Source organism: Cryptomeria japonica, chromosome 4 (assembly GCF_030272615.1).
Source record: "Cryptomeria japonica chromosome 4, Sugi_1.0, whole genome shotgun sequence".
NCBI classification, from domain to species: domain Eukaryota; kingdom Viridiplantae; phylum Streptophyta; class Pinopsida; order Cupressales; family Cupressaceae; genus Cryptomeria; species Cryptomeria japonica.
Window position 1 is genome coordinate 724,115,794 of NC_081408.1, and position 18,870 is coordinate 724,134,663.

At 35.9% G+C, this 18,870-nt stretch overlaps 1 protein-coding gene across 3 annotated transcripts in view; it reads left to right on the plus strand.

Moving 5' to 3' along the window:
• The first annotated feature begins 16,472 nt into the window (after positions 1 to 16,472).
• LOC131027470 (isoleucine--tRNA ligase, cytoplasmic) overlaps positions 16,473 to 18,870 on the plus strand; it is a 150,382-nt gene continuing 147,984 nt past the window's right edge. The window contains exons 1-2 of one of the 3 annotated variants that reach the window (XM_057957549.2): positions 16,473 to 16,729; positions 17,047 to 17,635. In XM_057957549.2, coding sequence (XP_057813532.1) covers positions 17,102 to 17,635 — 534 coding nt within the window. In that variant the 5' untranslated portion in view covers positions 16,473 to 16,729; positions 17,047 to 17,101. Of the gene's footprint in view, positions 16,730 to 16,761; positions 16,890 to 17,046; positions 17,636 to 18,870 lie in introns of those variants that run through there. The other 2 variants (XM_057957551.2, XM_057957550.2) reach the window with 2 other exon arrangements.

Genomic DNA, 18,870 nt, shown 5'->3' on the forward strand with positions numbered 1-18,870 from the left:
CTTGCTACACCTCATCCATGTCCTCTAATCCATATCCCTTATCCTATATATTCATTTCTTCCATAATCTATCACTATCTATGATCTTGTTTCTCCTATCCATGTCCTATTTCTATCCAATCCCCTTTTCCATCCTTGATCTTGATCAAAACTAAGGACAAAAAAATCCATTTCCACCTCAATGGTTCAGTCATCCATTCATAAATATTCCTTGTCTTGCTATACATTGGGGAAACCAAATACATCTTTCTTCTAATCCAAAAACTCAAAAAAATCAAAAAATCAAAAAACTCAAAAAATAAAAAATAAAAAATATCCAAAAACTCAAAAAAATCAAAATATCCAAAAACTAAAAATAAAAGATCGACAAAATCAAATAAAAATTGAAAATAAAAAACATGAACGCATGGACCATCCATCAAATCAATTCAACAATAGGAAAACTCTCAAAGTCTGCAATCAAACTAATCACATGTCTTGTTAATCAATTCATTACTCGAAATCAACATCAACATCAAACATGTCTTATACAGGGATAGGTACACTCGAAACCAGACAAATCGGTCTTATACGGGGTACTCTTTCTTTGAAACCAAACATTCCTATCAATCATTGAGTCTTGATAATCAATCCATCTATCAACATCAAACATGTCTTATACAAGGATAGGTACACTCGAAACCAGATAGATCGGTCTTATACGAGGTACTCACTCTTTGAAACCAGACATTCTTATCAATTATCAAACAAATCAAAACAATGACATAGATCAGTATGACTGCTAGATTTTGTTCTAGTTAGCCTTATCTTTATCAAATTGATGGCAGTACATGTTTCAAGTCATATTGTACATATCATATCCACCCATCTGAGACATCACCAGAAATTCACAAAATGCTTATCAATCCTGGACATACTTAGCATAGTCACTGTCCTTGGTTTATCTGAATCAATTATCAGAATCATATCCCACCATGGCTTGGTGATCAGTGTACATATCCATATCAAAGTAGTATCAAGAGCAAGGGGCAAAATCTTGTCCTTGCTGGGGGCATTTCACCATTAGGATTTTTAACATCAGACCAAAAACGTAGCAAGACAACAAGGATCAAAACAACCAACAAATGACAATCGACAATGCAAGAAGGCTAGACATCACAGACTTGAATTGATTTCAACTAAACAAAGATCTATTTGCAAGATGTTTTATTTGACAAGAATACATTCCAAATAGCATGCATACTTACTTATGGTTGTTAATTTTTGCTTATCATATCTCCTAAGTGACTCAAGGATGTCTCAATGACTAGAGCAACAAGGAAGGAATGTGATGTTTTATTTGTCTGCTATCTATGAGTGAAGTCTTTTATCATGCAAATTTGTCCTATGAAGCAATCAGGTGGCATATCGCTGAGGACATTTCGGATTTGTATGGGACAAAGGTTAACTCTTGTTTGTTTACGCAAGCAACACTCAGGTCATCTTGGTTCAATTATACCTCGATGCTTGTGTCGTCTTGCAATATCAAAATCCATGTAAGTTATACTCAGGTCGTTATGGTTCAATTATACCATGATGCTTGTATCAACTTTCAACAAATCAAGGCTCGATGATGAAAACAAAGGAAGCACTGACACTTTGATCACAATAGATGCCAACATTGAGAACAAGAATGCATATTAGGCTTTGCAGTAGCTGCACATCATTATCATCTTAATCTTGCATTAGGTTGCACATCATTTTTAATCTTGCATTTAGTTGCACATCATTATCATTATCATACATCTCATTTTCAAGATACATCTCACATCTCATAAATCAATGCAATGCATCATCACATTTTCGTTCATCTCATCATGAATTATATATTTGCGTCATAATCAAGATCAATAGCATTTATCTAAGCATCACATCATTCTCATAAAATCTCATATCGAAACATAATGCATATCATTCATCATTGCATCCCTCACATGCATATCTATCGGATCATCATGGAATCTTCCTTCACTTTCATATCTTCATCTTTCTTCCAAACTGTCTTCTATCATTCTTCCAAACTATCTTCTATCATGTCTTATACAGGATATATCGTTCCTGAAACCAGACGTTTTGATTAGCTCTTGTACAGGATATATCGTTCTTGAAACCAGGCGTTTTGATCGGTCTTATACAGGATATATTATTCCTGAAACCAGACACTCGATCATCCATGTCTTATACAGGCAATATCATTCCTGAAACCAGACCCTTGATCATCCATGTCTTATACAGGCGGTATCATTCCTGAAACCAGATGCTCGATCATCCATGTCTTATATAGACGGTATCATTCCTGAAACTAGACGCTCAATCATCCATATCTTATACAGGAGGTGTCATACTTGAAACCAGACTTGATCTTAATCTGATCAATCTTAATCTCAATCTAATCAATCTTATCAAACTCATTCATGTCATCCCTATCCACTCTTCTATCTTTCAAATAACATTCTTCTTCTTTCGAGAGATCATTCATACCTTTTGTGCACAAACGATCTCCCGAGGGGGCATTATCATATCAAATCTCGACATCAATTTCATATCAGTTTCATATCAAATCAATTCTTCATATCTAGAGCATCATCAATATTGTTCATCAAATATGGGGTATCATATCGACTTTTCATATCTAATCAATTTTTCATATCCACAACATCATATCCGACAATTTTTTTTTGAATCAACATGTGGTCACACATTAACTCAAAGAGGGGCAAAATGTAGACACCTCAAAGTTGCACAATGAATTAAGTGAATTTTATTCATTTAATTATTCTTAATTCTTCCAATTAATTAAATTAAGATTTAATTTATATCCTTATTCTTCTAATCGCCTATTAATTAAATTAAGATTTAATTAATATACCCTTCTTCTATCTAAGCCATTTAATTAAATGCCCCTCCTCTAGCCATTTTAATTAAATTCATATTTAATTAAAAATATCAATTTATCCCCTTTCCCATTTTAATTAAATCTACATTTAATTAAAATCTTATTTGCATTTAAATAAATCTAATTCTATTTAAAAATCCCCCCACTTGCAAAATCCTACAAATGCAAGTTGCAACCACAATTGAAATAAATTAATTTTATTTTAATTAAATCCTATTATCTCTCATCCACTTGCATTTTCCTACATCTCCCACTTGCCTCCTAAATCCCCTTCCTAAATTCTTCTAGAACCTACCTAATCCTAATCAATTAGCCTAAACCCTTCAATCATCCCTTTTCCCTAAATTTGAGGATGTCACTTCTCAAATTTGGAGGAAAGTCTTCCAAAAGCAATAAAGTCTTTATGTCTTCAACAAGCTAACTTGTTGAGCTCCCCCAAATTTGGAAGGACTCTTGCAAATTTGTCCCCAAAGTCTTCATAACCATCAATGGTTAACTCAACCCTCTAGCATGATTATAGACTTTTTCTCTTAACTCAACCCTCATCTAACCCAGGGGTCTCATCAAGCATTCATTGCTTTGACCATGGTTATCCCTTTAACCTTTGCACAAGAGTTTATCCTTTGGGTAAAAGCTTTATCCAATGGATAACCTTAACCTAACCTTAACCCTTACCTCCTAGGATAACCACGAGGTCTTCTCAAGCATTTAATGCTTATTTCATCTCCTCTCAAGCAATCTTTTGTTGACAATTGTCACCATTTCATTGGTGAGAATTGTAAACATGGATTGATTAACTTTCAATCTTGGCCCTTGTTCAGATTATTCAATCTCAACCCTCCATTGCCCTATTTTCCCTATAAATAGAGCCCATTCCTTCTCCAAAACAATCAAGTCTTTGTACATCAAACTTATAGTCTCATAACATTAAGCATATTGTCTCTCTTTGATAGAATAGCATGTTAGATCATTTTGATAGCATTATAATCTTAGATATATCATGTTAGCTTCATCTTAGTATCATTTTCATACTAGTTTAAGCTTCATATCAATATCTTGCATCCTATCATCATCTAGTTTCATATCTAAATCATCACCAGGATCTTGGTTGCATTCCATTTAGTTCTTAGAATCATTTAAATCTCATTCTTTAGGTTGTCATCTTAAAGAATCAAGTGCTCTTCCAAGACAAGAGCCACCTTGAATCTTGAAGATCCTTGGAGATAGAGGAACATGGAACGATTTTAAGAGTTTAGATCTATTAACTTGCTTTGTTTGGATTTCTAACCTCTAATGCAATGTTTCATGTGTGTGTTTGAGATGTTTCCTCCTATTGCAGGTTGACCCCACATTTCCAGCATACAGTAATCATGAAAATGGTACAAAAAGACTCATTGTTTCAACTAGAGCTTGCGGTTTTTGCACAAGAAGCTTCAACGTTTGAGGATTTTCTTGAGACTTGGTTTCTTTTTCTTGACTTGGAGATAGATGGACTTTTTGGGATGCTTGAGAGACCTTTGGTTATTGTGCATGGGAAAATTTATGATAGCAAAGGTGTATGTTTTGGTACAATTTGGAATTTCTTCTCTTGGAAAGAGATATCAAAGAATAAAACACATTGGCTAAGTTTTATGCTTGAAATAGGTGTGAGATGGAGGGCCTATATTAGCATGATTTACAAAATCACTAGTATGCACAATGACGGCACACGTAAGCATGCACTACCTAGGTTGGAAAGAAGATTTTATTTGTTGAGTCCCCACTTGGATTTCTCCATATATTTAGACAAAGCAAACAAAAAGAGATTTGGTGGCACTAGCTACCCCTTACATGGCACACACTTCTTGGGCACACCAAAATCTCATACCTCGAAGATTCAGAGATATTATGAACCAAGAGACATTTGTCTCGACAACAAATAGTACAATGTGGAGCAACTTTAGAGCTCCAACCTCCTGCACCAACAAGCAAAAGATATTTTTGGCCTTCTAGAACAAAGTGTTTAGTCAACTTTTGGGGTAATACTGGTGTTTATACATGTAATAGTTCACTCAATTAAGAGGTCTCCCAACCCTTAGAACAAAGGTTTAGCACATCACAAGGATACTGGAGGAGACATCTGTCGATATAGAACAACGGTGCTAGGTGGTTGTGACTTTTGTCACCCCCATGATTATTTATATAGAGGATCAAAAGAGTATCGCTTGAGTTGTTCCCTCTCACAGGTGTAACACATCGAGAGGTAGGCTTGCTGAGGAAATATGGTGGTTTCTCTTTCACCCAATAAAGGGGAGAGGATACCTCCATGATACTTTGAGATTTCACAAAGAAATGCACCAGTGTGCCAATCACAACAAACACTTTTTTTTTTAATGCCTCATCGCAAAATGTGAGTTCTTTTTTAAATCAGTTTGTAGCAAAAATGATAATTTGAGTACCTGTTTTAACCAAGATAGCAAAATGTGAATTTGTAGGATTTTGTTAAATATAAATAAATACTTTTAAAGCCATCATTGCAAAATGTGTGTTATGCTTGCAAAATGAAACATCAAAATGATTAGTTGTTCACCAACTAATACTTTATTAACCTACAAAAACATTTTGTTAGAGCTCGTCTTTGATATGTTGCAGTTGCACCCTTGTTAGACGATTCGTTAGCAAATAAAATCAAACAAAACCTAAAACCAAACCTAAAAAACACACAAACAAAACAAAAACGAACCACAATCAAAAAACAAATTAAAAACAAACAAAACAAAACAAAAATAATTAAATTAAAACAAAACAAAAACAACTAAAACAAAAAATAAACAAACTAAAACAAAACAAATTGAAAAACTAAACCAAAAAAAACAAATTAAAACAAAACAAACAAAACTTTAAAAAACAAATTTAAAAAACTAAACAAAAGATAAACAAATTAAAAACTAAACAAAAAAAAAACAATTAAAACGAGACTAACAACAAAACTAAATAAGAGAAACAAAAACTATATATAAAAAAAACTAACCTAAAAAACAAAATCAAATAAAACAAAAACAAAAATCAAAACAAAACCTAACTAAGACAACAAACAAAATTAAATAATACCAACGAGCAAAAGCATGAAACTGTGTCACACTTGGGGTTAACTGGGGGTAGTCTGGCCGGACTCAGTCCAGTCGGACTACCACCCTGCCACGTGGTGTCCCGTGTCGTTGGCGTGGCGCCTAAATGGCGCTAAGAGTTCAACCAGACTCTTGGCGCTATTTAGGCACTTTTGTGAGTGCTTGAGCTTAGAATTTAAAAAAAAAAATCAAAATAGTTCGGCCAAACTCGGTCCGACTAGACTGAGTTGGACATGACTCGCCTATGTTGCAGGTGATGTGGCAGCGAAATCACCTATTTTGTCTGTATTTTTGAAACTTTTCACTTTTGCTTAATTTTTTTTTAAGCAGAATAATTTTTTACAAAAATAAAAAAACACCCTTTTGTAGAGCTCAAAGTCACGAATCTAGACATATTTTTTTTAGTATTTTGATTGATTTTAATATTTTTATTAATTAAACATTGCGGGTAGGTTTTTTAAGTTAAAAAAAGCTTATTAGAAATTAAAAAATAAATAAATGATATTAAGAAAATTTTAAAAATATATTTTTCACTAAATGAGAGAATCTTTTCCAAAAGGGTATAATTTTTTTTTGGATAATAATAAATTTAGTAGACAAAATGTGAAGTCGAATGAAAACTGTCAAATTCAGCTATGTTTATTACAAGAAAAATATACATCAATTTTTTATTTTTTTTTAACACTGCATATATATGTTCTCTATTTGAAAAATTAAAATCAACAAAAAAAAATCATTTTCATTTGGTTTGTTAACGCCGACTAGAATCCTTATTTTCAACATTTTTCAGCAATAAAAAATCTATCTTTGAATATATAAAACAAATAGTTTTTTCAAAAAAATTTATAAAAAATAACAAGCATAAATTTCATTCATATTTCTATATTTGATCAATTTACATCATTTTGAAATTCAATTTGAAAACATTACTTTTATACAATCGAAATTAAATAATTTTAATTGTGTTGGCCACTTCTTTACAAAAATGTAACACAACATTGTGCTTTTACCTCAATGACAAAATTAAATAACACAAAAAACAAAACAAAATAAAATAAAATAATTTTGTTTTGACACCAAGCCTCAAAGAGGTGTCATCTCATGGATCTCATGGATTGCAATGTTTGGGGGATATGACAAAAATGAATTTGTTAGAAAGGCTTTGAAAACATTCAATTAAATGCAATTGGCGAGTGCAAAGCTTGACTGGACAACCTTTGGCAGTGTCCTCCTTGGCCTATACTGTAGTGTGAGCTTTGGAGCAAGGTATGTACGTCAAATATTGTAGGTGCGATTACCCTGGTAGGTATGTTTGCAAACTGCGGAAGCCCAGACAACGCCCGGAAACTACTTGACAATCTGCCTCAAAGAAATTTGGTCTAATGGAATACAATGAGTGCATGATGTGCACATAATAGATTTAGTGAGAAGGCTTTAGAAGCTTTCAAGTAAAAGCAACCCGTAGGTGCAGAGCCTAATTTTACAACCTTTTCCAATGTCCTCCCATGCCTGTGCCATTACGGGAGCTTTGGAATGGTGTATGGACAATCATTAAAACATATAAGACATCATGCTTGCAAAATGTGAAAGCGCATACTTGTGCGCTATTTTGGGAAAATGTTTCAGAGAGATAGATTGTGCATGGAATGTGTTGATTGCATCTTATACTTGGAAGGCGTAACCTAAATTCCAACAACCTTTGCCAACGTTCTCCTATGAATATGCGTTGGTGAATATGCCTACAAACGTGAAAGCGTAGACAAAGGCACGATTTGACATAATGTTGCAAAGAGATGTTAGATCATGAAAAAGGCTTTAGAAACTTGTAAGCAAATGTAATTGTAGATGCAAAATCAAATTCGACACCTTCTGCTAGCAGCCTTCCTGTCTCTGTTAAAATGGAGCTTTGGAGCAGGTTAGCACGATATGCGCAAAATGGATGTGTTGAAGAGGCTTTAAAATCGTTCAAGCAAATGGAATCCAAAATGTGTAATAGAGAACTTTGAAATTGGGTATGGATGGCTATCAAAGCATAAGGGATAGCGGATTTTGTTTGAAAGAATGTCTCAAGGAGATGCGAATTCATGCCATATCGTGTTTGCATGATATACACACAATGGATGCGTTGAAAAATACAATACTTCACAAGATACTGCAAATATATGTGTTAGCATATAATGTATTAACCAAGACATCAAAGTTAGTGAGAAAAAAATGTTAGAAGCTTAAGGTACATGCAACTCTCATAAGTAAAGTTGAATTGCCACGACACATATACTAGCATTTAAGAAAGCGAACATAAAGACTTTAAAAATGTTTATACACCTGATCTCTATCCCGTGTGTTGTTTTGTATTTTCACATCTACAATCTCTCCTTTTGCATTTGTGTCTCTTTCATTTTCACTATTTTGTGACTTTTTCCAATGTAGTCTTTTTGTTTCTTTATTGATCTCACTTCTCTTGGTAGCACTTTGGCCGTGAGTGGTGATTGTCTTCACCTTAAATCCATTCTCCTTTGACATGCTAAAGGGAAATGCTACCATCTATAACATCCTCATTTGGGTCTGAGGTTTAAACTACTACATTGAGAGGATCAAAGGTGGTGACCATAACTTCTTAATCAATTTCACCGAAGTGTGGAAGGGTATAATCATCTCCATAAGAGGCATTGTCATTGAAAATTTAAAAGAAATTATTGCTAGTATTTCTGGAATGCTTACCAACAATTTTGATCTCTTCAAGGATCAAAGGAGAGAGAAAAAAGAGCTTGATGACTTCTACAAGGGTAGTGAGAAAATTCACAAGCTCCAAGATGTCATCCTACACACATCATTTCTTCCTCCTTATGATGTGGTTTATTTTCCCATCATGAAATACCTCACCCTTAAATGTAGATACGAGAAGTTATTCTCTTGCCACTTTTAAACTTTCAATCATTTATGTGATGACATAATTATAAATATTTTACTTTTTTTTTAAAACAATGTCGCTTGAATCCATTATCATTAAGCTCGAAGATGAAAATTTTGACATCTCTATTCACCAAGATTTCATATTCTTTTTTTTCCATTTTAGAAATCTTACAATGACAAGTCTAAATCATTGAGAGGCTCTAAACCCCTACTCAAGGTTGTGATCCCTACCTTAAAGGATCCTATAAACTAGCCAAAATTGTCCCCTAGTAACTCTAAGATCAAAGGTAAGTCAAAGTGTTAATTTATGCTCTACTCCCACTCTTAACTTTCATTTTCCCTGCTTTGACTTCTCTCAGGGTTCTCATTTTCCCTCCTTGGCACCCGACTAGCTTCCCCTCTTGGAATTTGGACCCTTTCAAATAAGCACTCCTCTCTTAGTGCAATGTATATTAAAGGACCTTTGCTAAGAATCCACATATGAATAATGACCTCATTAACTTGCATGCACAAATGTATAAAGTTAAGAGTGATAATGAAGCTTGGAGCTAGAACATCACTACCCTTGTCCAACACAAAATCATAGCTAGATTTTAGAATAGAGAAATTGAAGCGTGTTATTTAGATCATGGGTAGTCTCCCTAAGGAGCTACCTAGGTCTAATAATTAGGACATTATTTGCATCAAGGAGACCATGTTCAATATAGGAAAACTATAGAGCTTAGATCCTTAGGAAGGACCCACAAAAGAAGTAGGGGCTGGAAGTGAAAAAATGAACTGAATGTTTGGATGATAAAAAATGAATTTCTTGCCTTCAAGGTTCAAGCTGAGTGTGAGGAATGTGAAATTGTTGAATGAATGTGTTGGTATTCCCAACCGATTTCTCAAAAAATTCTTTATGAGAGGCCAATCTCAATCTTTAAGACCTTGGATCAGTGGACCAATTGATAGAGTGTGGACCAGGGATAAGTAACTAATCACACTCTCTACACTTCAGGCTCTATAGGACCAAGGTGGGTATTCCTTATGGTAGCATTATTGATCTCTTCAGGTAGATATGATGCTAAAACATATATGTTCTTGGATTGATATGTGAATCAATGATCTTTAAACCTCGTAGGATGTGGTCTTCATCCTTATGTAATTCCGATCACAATGAGAACTGAGTTAGCCTTTAAACTTGAAAATGAAAAAACATGTAAAATACAATGATTCTTTGAATTTCTTTGATAAAATTTTCTCCTTACTATAGTCAGCAACACAATATCATGACTAGTGCCTTGTCCATTGGGCTATGCATTAGATGAACCATTATTACAATGAAAATATATGTATTCTTTGCACTGCCTTGGGCCTAGTGTGGTTAATACTTGGTATTAGTCATAAAGAGAAATCAAAATTTTAATTGCAAATTAGTACTTGCCCTCTACATAGAACCCTTTGAACAAAGATCAGTAGATTTTATCTCCTACTTTAGAAGAAGTTAAAATTCATTCAAACTTAATCAACACAGTGAAGAGATATGAATTCAGAACCCTTGATTTTATTAATTCACATGAGATTCTGGATGACAAGCAAGAGGAACAACTTTGAAATCATTGAACTGGATTTTAAGGTGTTATATATATGCAGAGTTTGTACATATGATCCTTTGCAAAATTCACTACAAGTAGGACACATGCATTCACAATACTGTACTGGAAAACTCCTAAAATCTATTGCATACCATTCACCCTTGGTGAAAAATAAGCATACAAGCTTCTCACCAAGTTAGTTCTCTATATTTCTATATTTGCTCGAAGAAGGAGAAGTATAAGGCCTTGATTATCCTTTTATAAAGCAAGGATGCAACAAGCTTCAGGCCTTTTACAATTTCAAAATGTAGGTGACCGATTGACGGGAAAAAGACAAAAAACTTTTTAGCCTTCTGACAGAGACAAACATTCCTTTATCTTCCTCTGCAGGTAGTAGATGCTAAAACTAATCTAGAATCCTTCTTTTTTTCGTGCAGACTCCCTTATCAGGTTGAAAAGTGTGATAACCCTACAGAGTTATTTAATACCTAGTGATAGAGAGCAACTTGTAAGCTCTCCCCAAAGATATGCAATAAATATGCAAGATAAGATAAAAATCTTTGAGATAGAAGAAAAGACTATTGATTTAATCAAGAAATACATCATCGAATATTTAATAATTGAGAGGGAAAAAAAAAAAGGTGAGAAATTGTGAATTTAAAAATTCAAAATTTCAGAATAAAAAAATACAGGAAAAGAGGAGGAAAGGATTAGAAATCTCGAAATACATGTTGCTTGAGGTGCTGTTGATATTCCTTGTCTGCAATCTTTGATCTGGCTACCTCCATTTTGGTCATACCACTATCAAGTCTTGATAGTGCATCCATGTATGACCCTGGCTTCTTATTGAGCAATGCATCATCTGAAGCAATATCAAGCAACATATAACTTTGGATTGTCCTGATGTCAAACATCCACTCTATCTTGAACCTTAAGACCTTTTCTTCCCCTGTTCTGCTTCTCTCTCTATCAAACATAGTGGGCATGTGGCTGGTGAGCAGGCAATGGAAGCCTCTAAGTTCATTGTTAATTATTTGTGTATACATTATGTGAATAATGAAGATTTATTTTGTCATTTCAAACTTGGCCTTAAAGCCCTCCATCATGGCATGTAGGAAACTTGGGAGAAGCTTAACCAATGAAATCTCCAATACTACAATTGTTTTGCTCATGTGAGATAATGAGCAAGCTACAAAATGTCACCACTTCAAATACTATTGAGAAAAGCTTAACAACTCTTTGTGCTCATCCCATGTTGGATCTGCATGAGCTAAGATTTAATTGATTTTTTTTTTCAATAGTGATCCTGACGTATTTATCCTTACTCTACTCTCAATTTGTAAGGCATCCACCTTTGGTACATCCTTCTCATTACTCAGATTGACAATTTCCAATCTTAGAGCCTAGGCTAACTCATTCCTTAGTCCTATTACTTCATCGGAAGTATGTTGGATCATGCTTGGGGGTGTGTATGTAGGCCCTACATATACCCGTTCCTGCAAGGTTGTCAATCTTTCTCTCAAAATAGTGACCTCCTCCTTTGTCTTCGAAGCCGCTTTATGGGCAAATTTCACCACATTCATGTTTATTCTTGTTGCCTTTGTGATTGAAGTGTTAGCCACACTCTTGACTAACATATTTCCAAACAATTGATCAACTTCATAGCTCATGCTAGGCCTTTCTGTAACTCTATCTAGGCACCAAATAACTAATTGATCAATGTGATCATCAAATAGTACCCCTGAAAGCACCTTATTTCTTTGTGCCAGATCCATTGAATCCAAATCTATGTCACATCTCTTCCTCAACTCATCAAAAACAATGGCAAAGGAAATGTCCCACCCTTCCAACAAGAGTATTCCACTTCTCTTCACAATCTCCCTTCCTATTTCTGGAGTCATAGTAAAAAATTGTTCATTTGCAGATTTCAGGATTTCATCCTTCATTTTTATCCTTTCTTCACTTCCCAATTCATCAAAATTGATGCCTCTGGTCCTCTCAATTTCCTTTGTCAAATTTATGATGAAAAAATGCTTGAACTCCCTGGTATGTATAAAATGATCATCACTCATGAATTGGTGACAACATTCAATCTTACATCTTCACTTAAGTCTCCTCCAAGCTTGAACGCATCAAGGGCCCACTCTTTAGAAGGCTTTTGAATGGTGACCCCTATCCTTGTGTCAAATCTATGAGGGGGTAGAGGCTCATCTCCTTGGAATTCAAAGCCACTATAGGATTGAAATGGAATTTCCCTCCTCAAGAAAAGCATGTGCAATGGAGTGACAACCCTTGGGCTCTTTGGTACTTGGAAAAGAGGACCACTAGAAGATGATGCAACCATGGGCTTCTTCTTCGTTGCCTCTGCAAGCAACCTCTCTGAAGGGGAAGGGTGTGATGGCTCAAGGTCAAGAGTAGCTATGGCAGGAGGTTCTTAATGACTCAATGGAGGGGAAGTAGGGCCAATGGGGGAGATAATTGATTGAGGGGATTTTGGCCTTTCCTCCTCTACATCTCTACCTTTTGCACTTGAGGTATAACATCTAGGCGAGGCCCCTCATGAGGTAGAGGCATACTATCAACATATGTATAAGTGGCAAAAATTTCTCCCATCCTAGCCTCTACGATCAGTAAGGTCTCCCAAGCAGGAGCATATGAGCTGTCGTCTCTCCTTTTATTTTCCTCATACTGGATCTTGCACCACCTTTCATTTTTTTCAATACTTCCTCATAATCCTCTGCATTCCTTGTGAGGTCTTCATCACTCTCTTCATCCCATTGATGCTCTCGTGTCTTGGCCTTGCCAAGCCATTCAGAATCATAAAACCTGTATTTAGCTCGGGGAAGCCTATACCTATTTAGCATAGAGTCGAGGATGTCATATGCTTTCCTATTTAGAAAATGATACATCCCAATCAAAAATTATGATGGGATCATTGATCCTTTCTTGTGTGACCCCCTACCAAAGAATTATCAGCCTCAACTAGCTGATGCATGATCTCTAAGAAAGCCACCCTATCTTGAACAACAATAGGCAAGCATCTAGGGGTTATAGGGCTACCAAAAATTCTTATGATGGTGTGGTCCTTAAAATAAAACCATGACCCCCAATTGTGAGTGATTCTTAGTTTAGGTTTAAGATCCTTGGGTTTGAGAAATTCTTTAGCCCCCTTGGATTAGACCCCACCTAACCTTCTTCTGCAAAATACTAAGAAGCTTTCTCACAAAAAGATTCTCAAAAGTCAAATAACTGGACTCATTCATATGTGAGTCCCAAATATAGGTCCATTCTTGAACCATGAGGGGTTCTCCTCTAATCATAGTCATAATTTGCAAATCAGGATGCCACACCTTAAGACCCTCGCACAAGAATATTTGCATTAAGAGAGAATAATACCTGAAAACATTTGATTTCCCAGTTTTGAAATCATATAATGCATTGTGCAAATCCCCGGCCACCACAAAAGCATAGTCAAAAGGTTTGTTGGTATCCCTGATTTGGATATCCATGCAAATCATCAACATCCAATTTGGTATCAGGTCCTTGGCATCTGCAACACATACTTGACATAAGGCATAGTATGTGTCTACAAAATAGTTGACAAACAAATCTACACTGTAAGGGGTCGTCTGCTGTGGTGTCAGCTTCCTATCATCCCCCTTGATATTTGGAGGCTTGAATGTTGTCAATTTCTTCCTATATAGGTGTTCATTATTATTGTATTCCAAGTCTAGCTCCTTTGGATCAATAGCCCAATCAGTGTTAGGATCGAGCATAAACACTTCATTGATTACATATTTGGTAATCTATGTTAGCCTACCACCTTCACTAGATACAATCTCCTTGGTGTCAGGTTTATAATTTGCTGCAACAACAATAATTAATTTAGTGTCCACGTAGACGTTTGGCACAACAAGTCTTCCCAAATTGTAGTTCTAGACATTGGACATTGAAACCCTTTCATTCTTCTTGTTATAGCCTATTCTCTAGAGACTAAAACCCCATGGTGGGATCAATGCATCCCTAATTCCTGCAGTGCGGTCAATGATAAATTCATCTGGCCTGGATCTAGGCTTTGACCTCTTTTGTGTTTGCATTGATCCAACGCGTTAGATAATGATCTCCTCAGAAAACTTCCTCTTTCCCAGACTAGAGGACCCTGCCATTTCTAGGGTTAGGGTTTTACAAGCAAATTCAATGAAACGATGATGAGAAGCTTCAAAATTCGGCATAGGCCAAACTCTCCGTACTTAGACAACTATAAGCAATTGAGAATTTTGCATAAGAGATTAAAAGCTAGAGAGAATGCAATGAGAGTGTAGTCGACAATCATTTCTCAACAACCCTAATTATGAAAGCACATGCCTATAAAATAGTCAAGAACACATACAAAGTACTGTAAGAATGAATTAGATCAATTTCGGTGCTAAAATAGACAAAGAATTCATATGATAACGGGCAAAATGGTGTTATTAATTACAAGCATGTATACTGGTGTGATGGCGGGAGAGAGCCATTGCATTTCATATTTGAATGTTGGGGCCCCAACAACAAATTCCCAGTTAGTCGATGACAAATCAGAACTCAACACATCAATGATTTTATTATATTTTATTTGTCGTCATCCTTAGTCATACCAAAATCCACCATCTTGCTTAATCATCATTGTTACGTGGATTACTTATCCATGTGTTTACATTCTAATTGGCCCGGGCAATCGCTGTCAACCTTTGTGGACCTTTGTGGGTCCTACACGCCACATCCACAACGACATTACAAAGTTAGTCTTTAAGTGCATCTTGGAACAATCACACAATCGCACAATAATCAAAGCCGTTGATCTGATAGAAGGTGGTTATATTATATCTGTGTTGGGTCCACCCTGGAAATGAATCATTTGAGTGGAGCCCACGTGCCACGTCATTGATAAAGTTGCAGGATTAGCCTTTGCTTGCACCTTCATTTAATCGCGCAGTTGCGTGTTTAATCCTCGCTGTCGATCTTCCTCAAAGTGATCACTGCATATCTCCCTTAGGAGATGGGGCCTTGGGTCTGCATCCTTGCTTCATGGCCCAACCATCCACGTGGTGGTTAATCATTTTCCCACCTAGGGCACGACTTATTCAAGTGGGGCCCTTCTTTCTTTATTATCACCCACCGTTTTCGAGCGGGGCCCATGTGCCATATAGGCTCCAACATAGACCATTTGGAGGCTTCCAGTTCTGCCTGTTAGAGCTACGTCATCCCTTGACACGTCTGCAACGACATTGCAGAACTAGCCTTATCGCATAGGTAAATGCAATCGCGCAATTCCCAGGACCATTGATCTTGGCAGAAGTGCTCGGTAAATACAAATCCTATGGTAAAAGGCCAACTGAATGGCTAACACTAAGGGGCTGGTCACCGACACAACATAAAAGGCTTGAAAGGCAACTTAAAAAGACTGGAAACGGGTTGCTGAAGGTCATTGTTAAAATAGAACAAAAGGAATGCAACATGAATAGGATTCAGGGTTTAGGGTTTTAGACTTAAAACTCTCAAGACACAACAGATTAAACCCTAAACTTTATGGTGGGAAAATTTAAAAAAACATCCCAACATAATGAATATCCTGACAAACTATTATTTCTTTATCCTTCTACTTCTCTCGTATTATACTTTATTTGACTTTTGAATGACATTATGCCAACTTTTCTCAATGTTTGACCTTATTATTTTTCAAGTTTTGATCAATATCTATTTTTTTTTGTTGGACTGAATTCTTCCTATCTCTTTCTAAAACCCTTTCGAAACCCCTACATTTAACCTAATAAAAAAATGATTCGCAACATATTTTTCCCCTAATCACACCTATTCAATTTATGGTCCAACTAGTAATTAAAACATTAAAAAACATAATTAAGCATTTTCCACTACTACAATTTGTACATCTTGACGGAGGGCGCCCCAAAATCATTAAAAAAAACCATGGCGTCTCTAAAGCACTCAAATTCCCATGGCGCCTGTAAACTCCTAAAAAACCTAGGATCAAAATAACCTTATACGGTCTAATATCTACTGAAGAATCGATATGTTTAATATATTTAATAAAGCCGTCCCAGGGGCATAAATTCAGTACAAATACTTCTCTGGCCGCTTTGTTCCTTCACGCAACCACAACAGCCATTTCTCTTTCCTCTCAACGGTTGCTTGATCCTCAAGGTATGCTTTTTTAACGCTCTCATGATATTTATAAACGTTTTCTCTATCGAATCTCTTTCAACTCTTGAGTTAAGAAGCTTTGATTAAATCTTGTTAAAATCGCTTTCAAACGCTGCAACGTTGTCTCATGAATGTTTCAGTAGCCTTATGTAAAGTTTAGGTGCTTTTTGCTGAATATTGATCAATTCTTGTGTTTAATATTTTCTGGTTTTCAGTTTGAATATGGAGAAATTTTAAATTTTAAATCCAGACTACAAAATTTGTACCGTTTCATGTTATTCATTCAATGCTTATGTTTAGTATTCTCTGGTTTTCAGATTGAGATTTGAAAAACCCGAAACCCCAAAAGGCTGAAATTGTAAACACAGAGGCATGGAGGACGTCTGCGAGGGGAAGGATTTTAACTTTGCGAAGCAGGAAGAGAAGATATTGGAGATGTGGCAGGCAATGGATGCATTTCATACACAGCTGAAGAAGACGGAAGGGAGACCCGAATATGTATTCTATGATGGTCCTCCTTTTGCCACCGGGCTTCCCCATTACGGTCATATTCTCGCGGGCACTATCAAGGACATAGTTACTCGCTATCAGACCGCTACTGGGCACCATGTGACCAGGAGGTTTGGATGGGATTGCCACGGTTTGCCCGTGGAGTACGAAATTGATACGAAATTGGGGATTAAGAGTAGAGATGATGTTTTGTCTATGGGCATTGATAATTACAATGAAGAATGCCGGAGTATTGTTATGAGGTATAGTAAGGAATGGGAGAAAGTTGTTACTAGAGTTGGGCGATGGATCGATTTCCAGAATGATTATAAGACTCTTGATCCTCAGTATATGGAGAGCGTTTGGTGGGTTTTTGAGCAGCTCTGGGAGAAAGATTTGGTTTACCTAGGGTTCAAGGTACTCTCTCTATCTCATACACACTCACTCACTCACTCACACGCACACACATTTTTATTTTAAAATGAAGCATACCCGCAGTTCAAACAATCAGAAGTGTATATTATTGAAATTTCAATGCCAAAAACCAATGTACTTGGGTACTTTCCTAATATGGTATGCCTTTTGATGCTATTATATAGGTAGATTGCTGATTGCTGTAAGTTTCATTAATGTTAGTAGTTGATTCACCTAGTACAAATCAAATCTGGAGAGCTTAACATTCTGGAGCATGCATTAGATTTTATAGCCTAATGAAAGCAGGGTGGTTGTTTTGTAATGCTGACTTACTTTACCGTATACTGTTTGTCTTGTAAGCATTGTTCAAGTTTCTTAATATCGGCCTTAGCTGTTGGTTGTATTTTCTTGATTGTTAATTTTGTAAATACTCACACATTCATTTCAACAGCAGACTTTACAGTTAACTTACAATGCCATATGGATTTAAAACCACAGATTAGGGACATCTATTTCTTGGGGCTTGCAACCTAAGTCACCAGGTTCGGCCAAATTTCATCCTTGAAGTTCGAAATTTGCTGAACTTAAAAAAAAAAATAAAAAAAATCGTTGAAATTCCAATTTAATTTTTAAAATTTTTTTTGGCCTTCTCCTTCTGTTAATATTTTTCAAACACATCTTCAGTCTGTCGTGAGTCGCGGCCTGCAGGAGAAGTAGTCGCGGACCCGTGATAGTCACAACCTGCAGGAGAAGTTCGCTTGCAATTTTTGCAGGCCGTTTTTGCCGCCGTTCGTGCCCTAGCATATGTTTCCTATGGTTTATATTTTATAAATATGTCATCTTTTTGTAATGATTTCAAATCTATTTATCAATGTTAAACTGTTTAGGCAATTTTATAGATATATTACATATATTTATTAAAACAATTTAAAAATTACATATGTCTAATTTAATTCGAATTTTATACATTTCGAATTTTTCCCTCATCAAACTTCATTCGAATTTCAAAGTTGTCAAACTTCGAATTCGAATTCAAACCTGGTGACTTAGCTTGCAACCTGCTTTGTCCATGAACATGGTGAGCATGCCAAGCAGGGCTTGAACAAGGTTCATCGTGATGAGGATCATTCTGCCTTACGACTATTCCAGGTGGCCTGCGTTATCATGGCAGCATGAAATGACAAGTATGCCTATTAGGGATTAAATCTAGGTGATAATCATGCCTTACCGTTAGACCT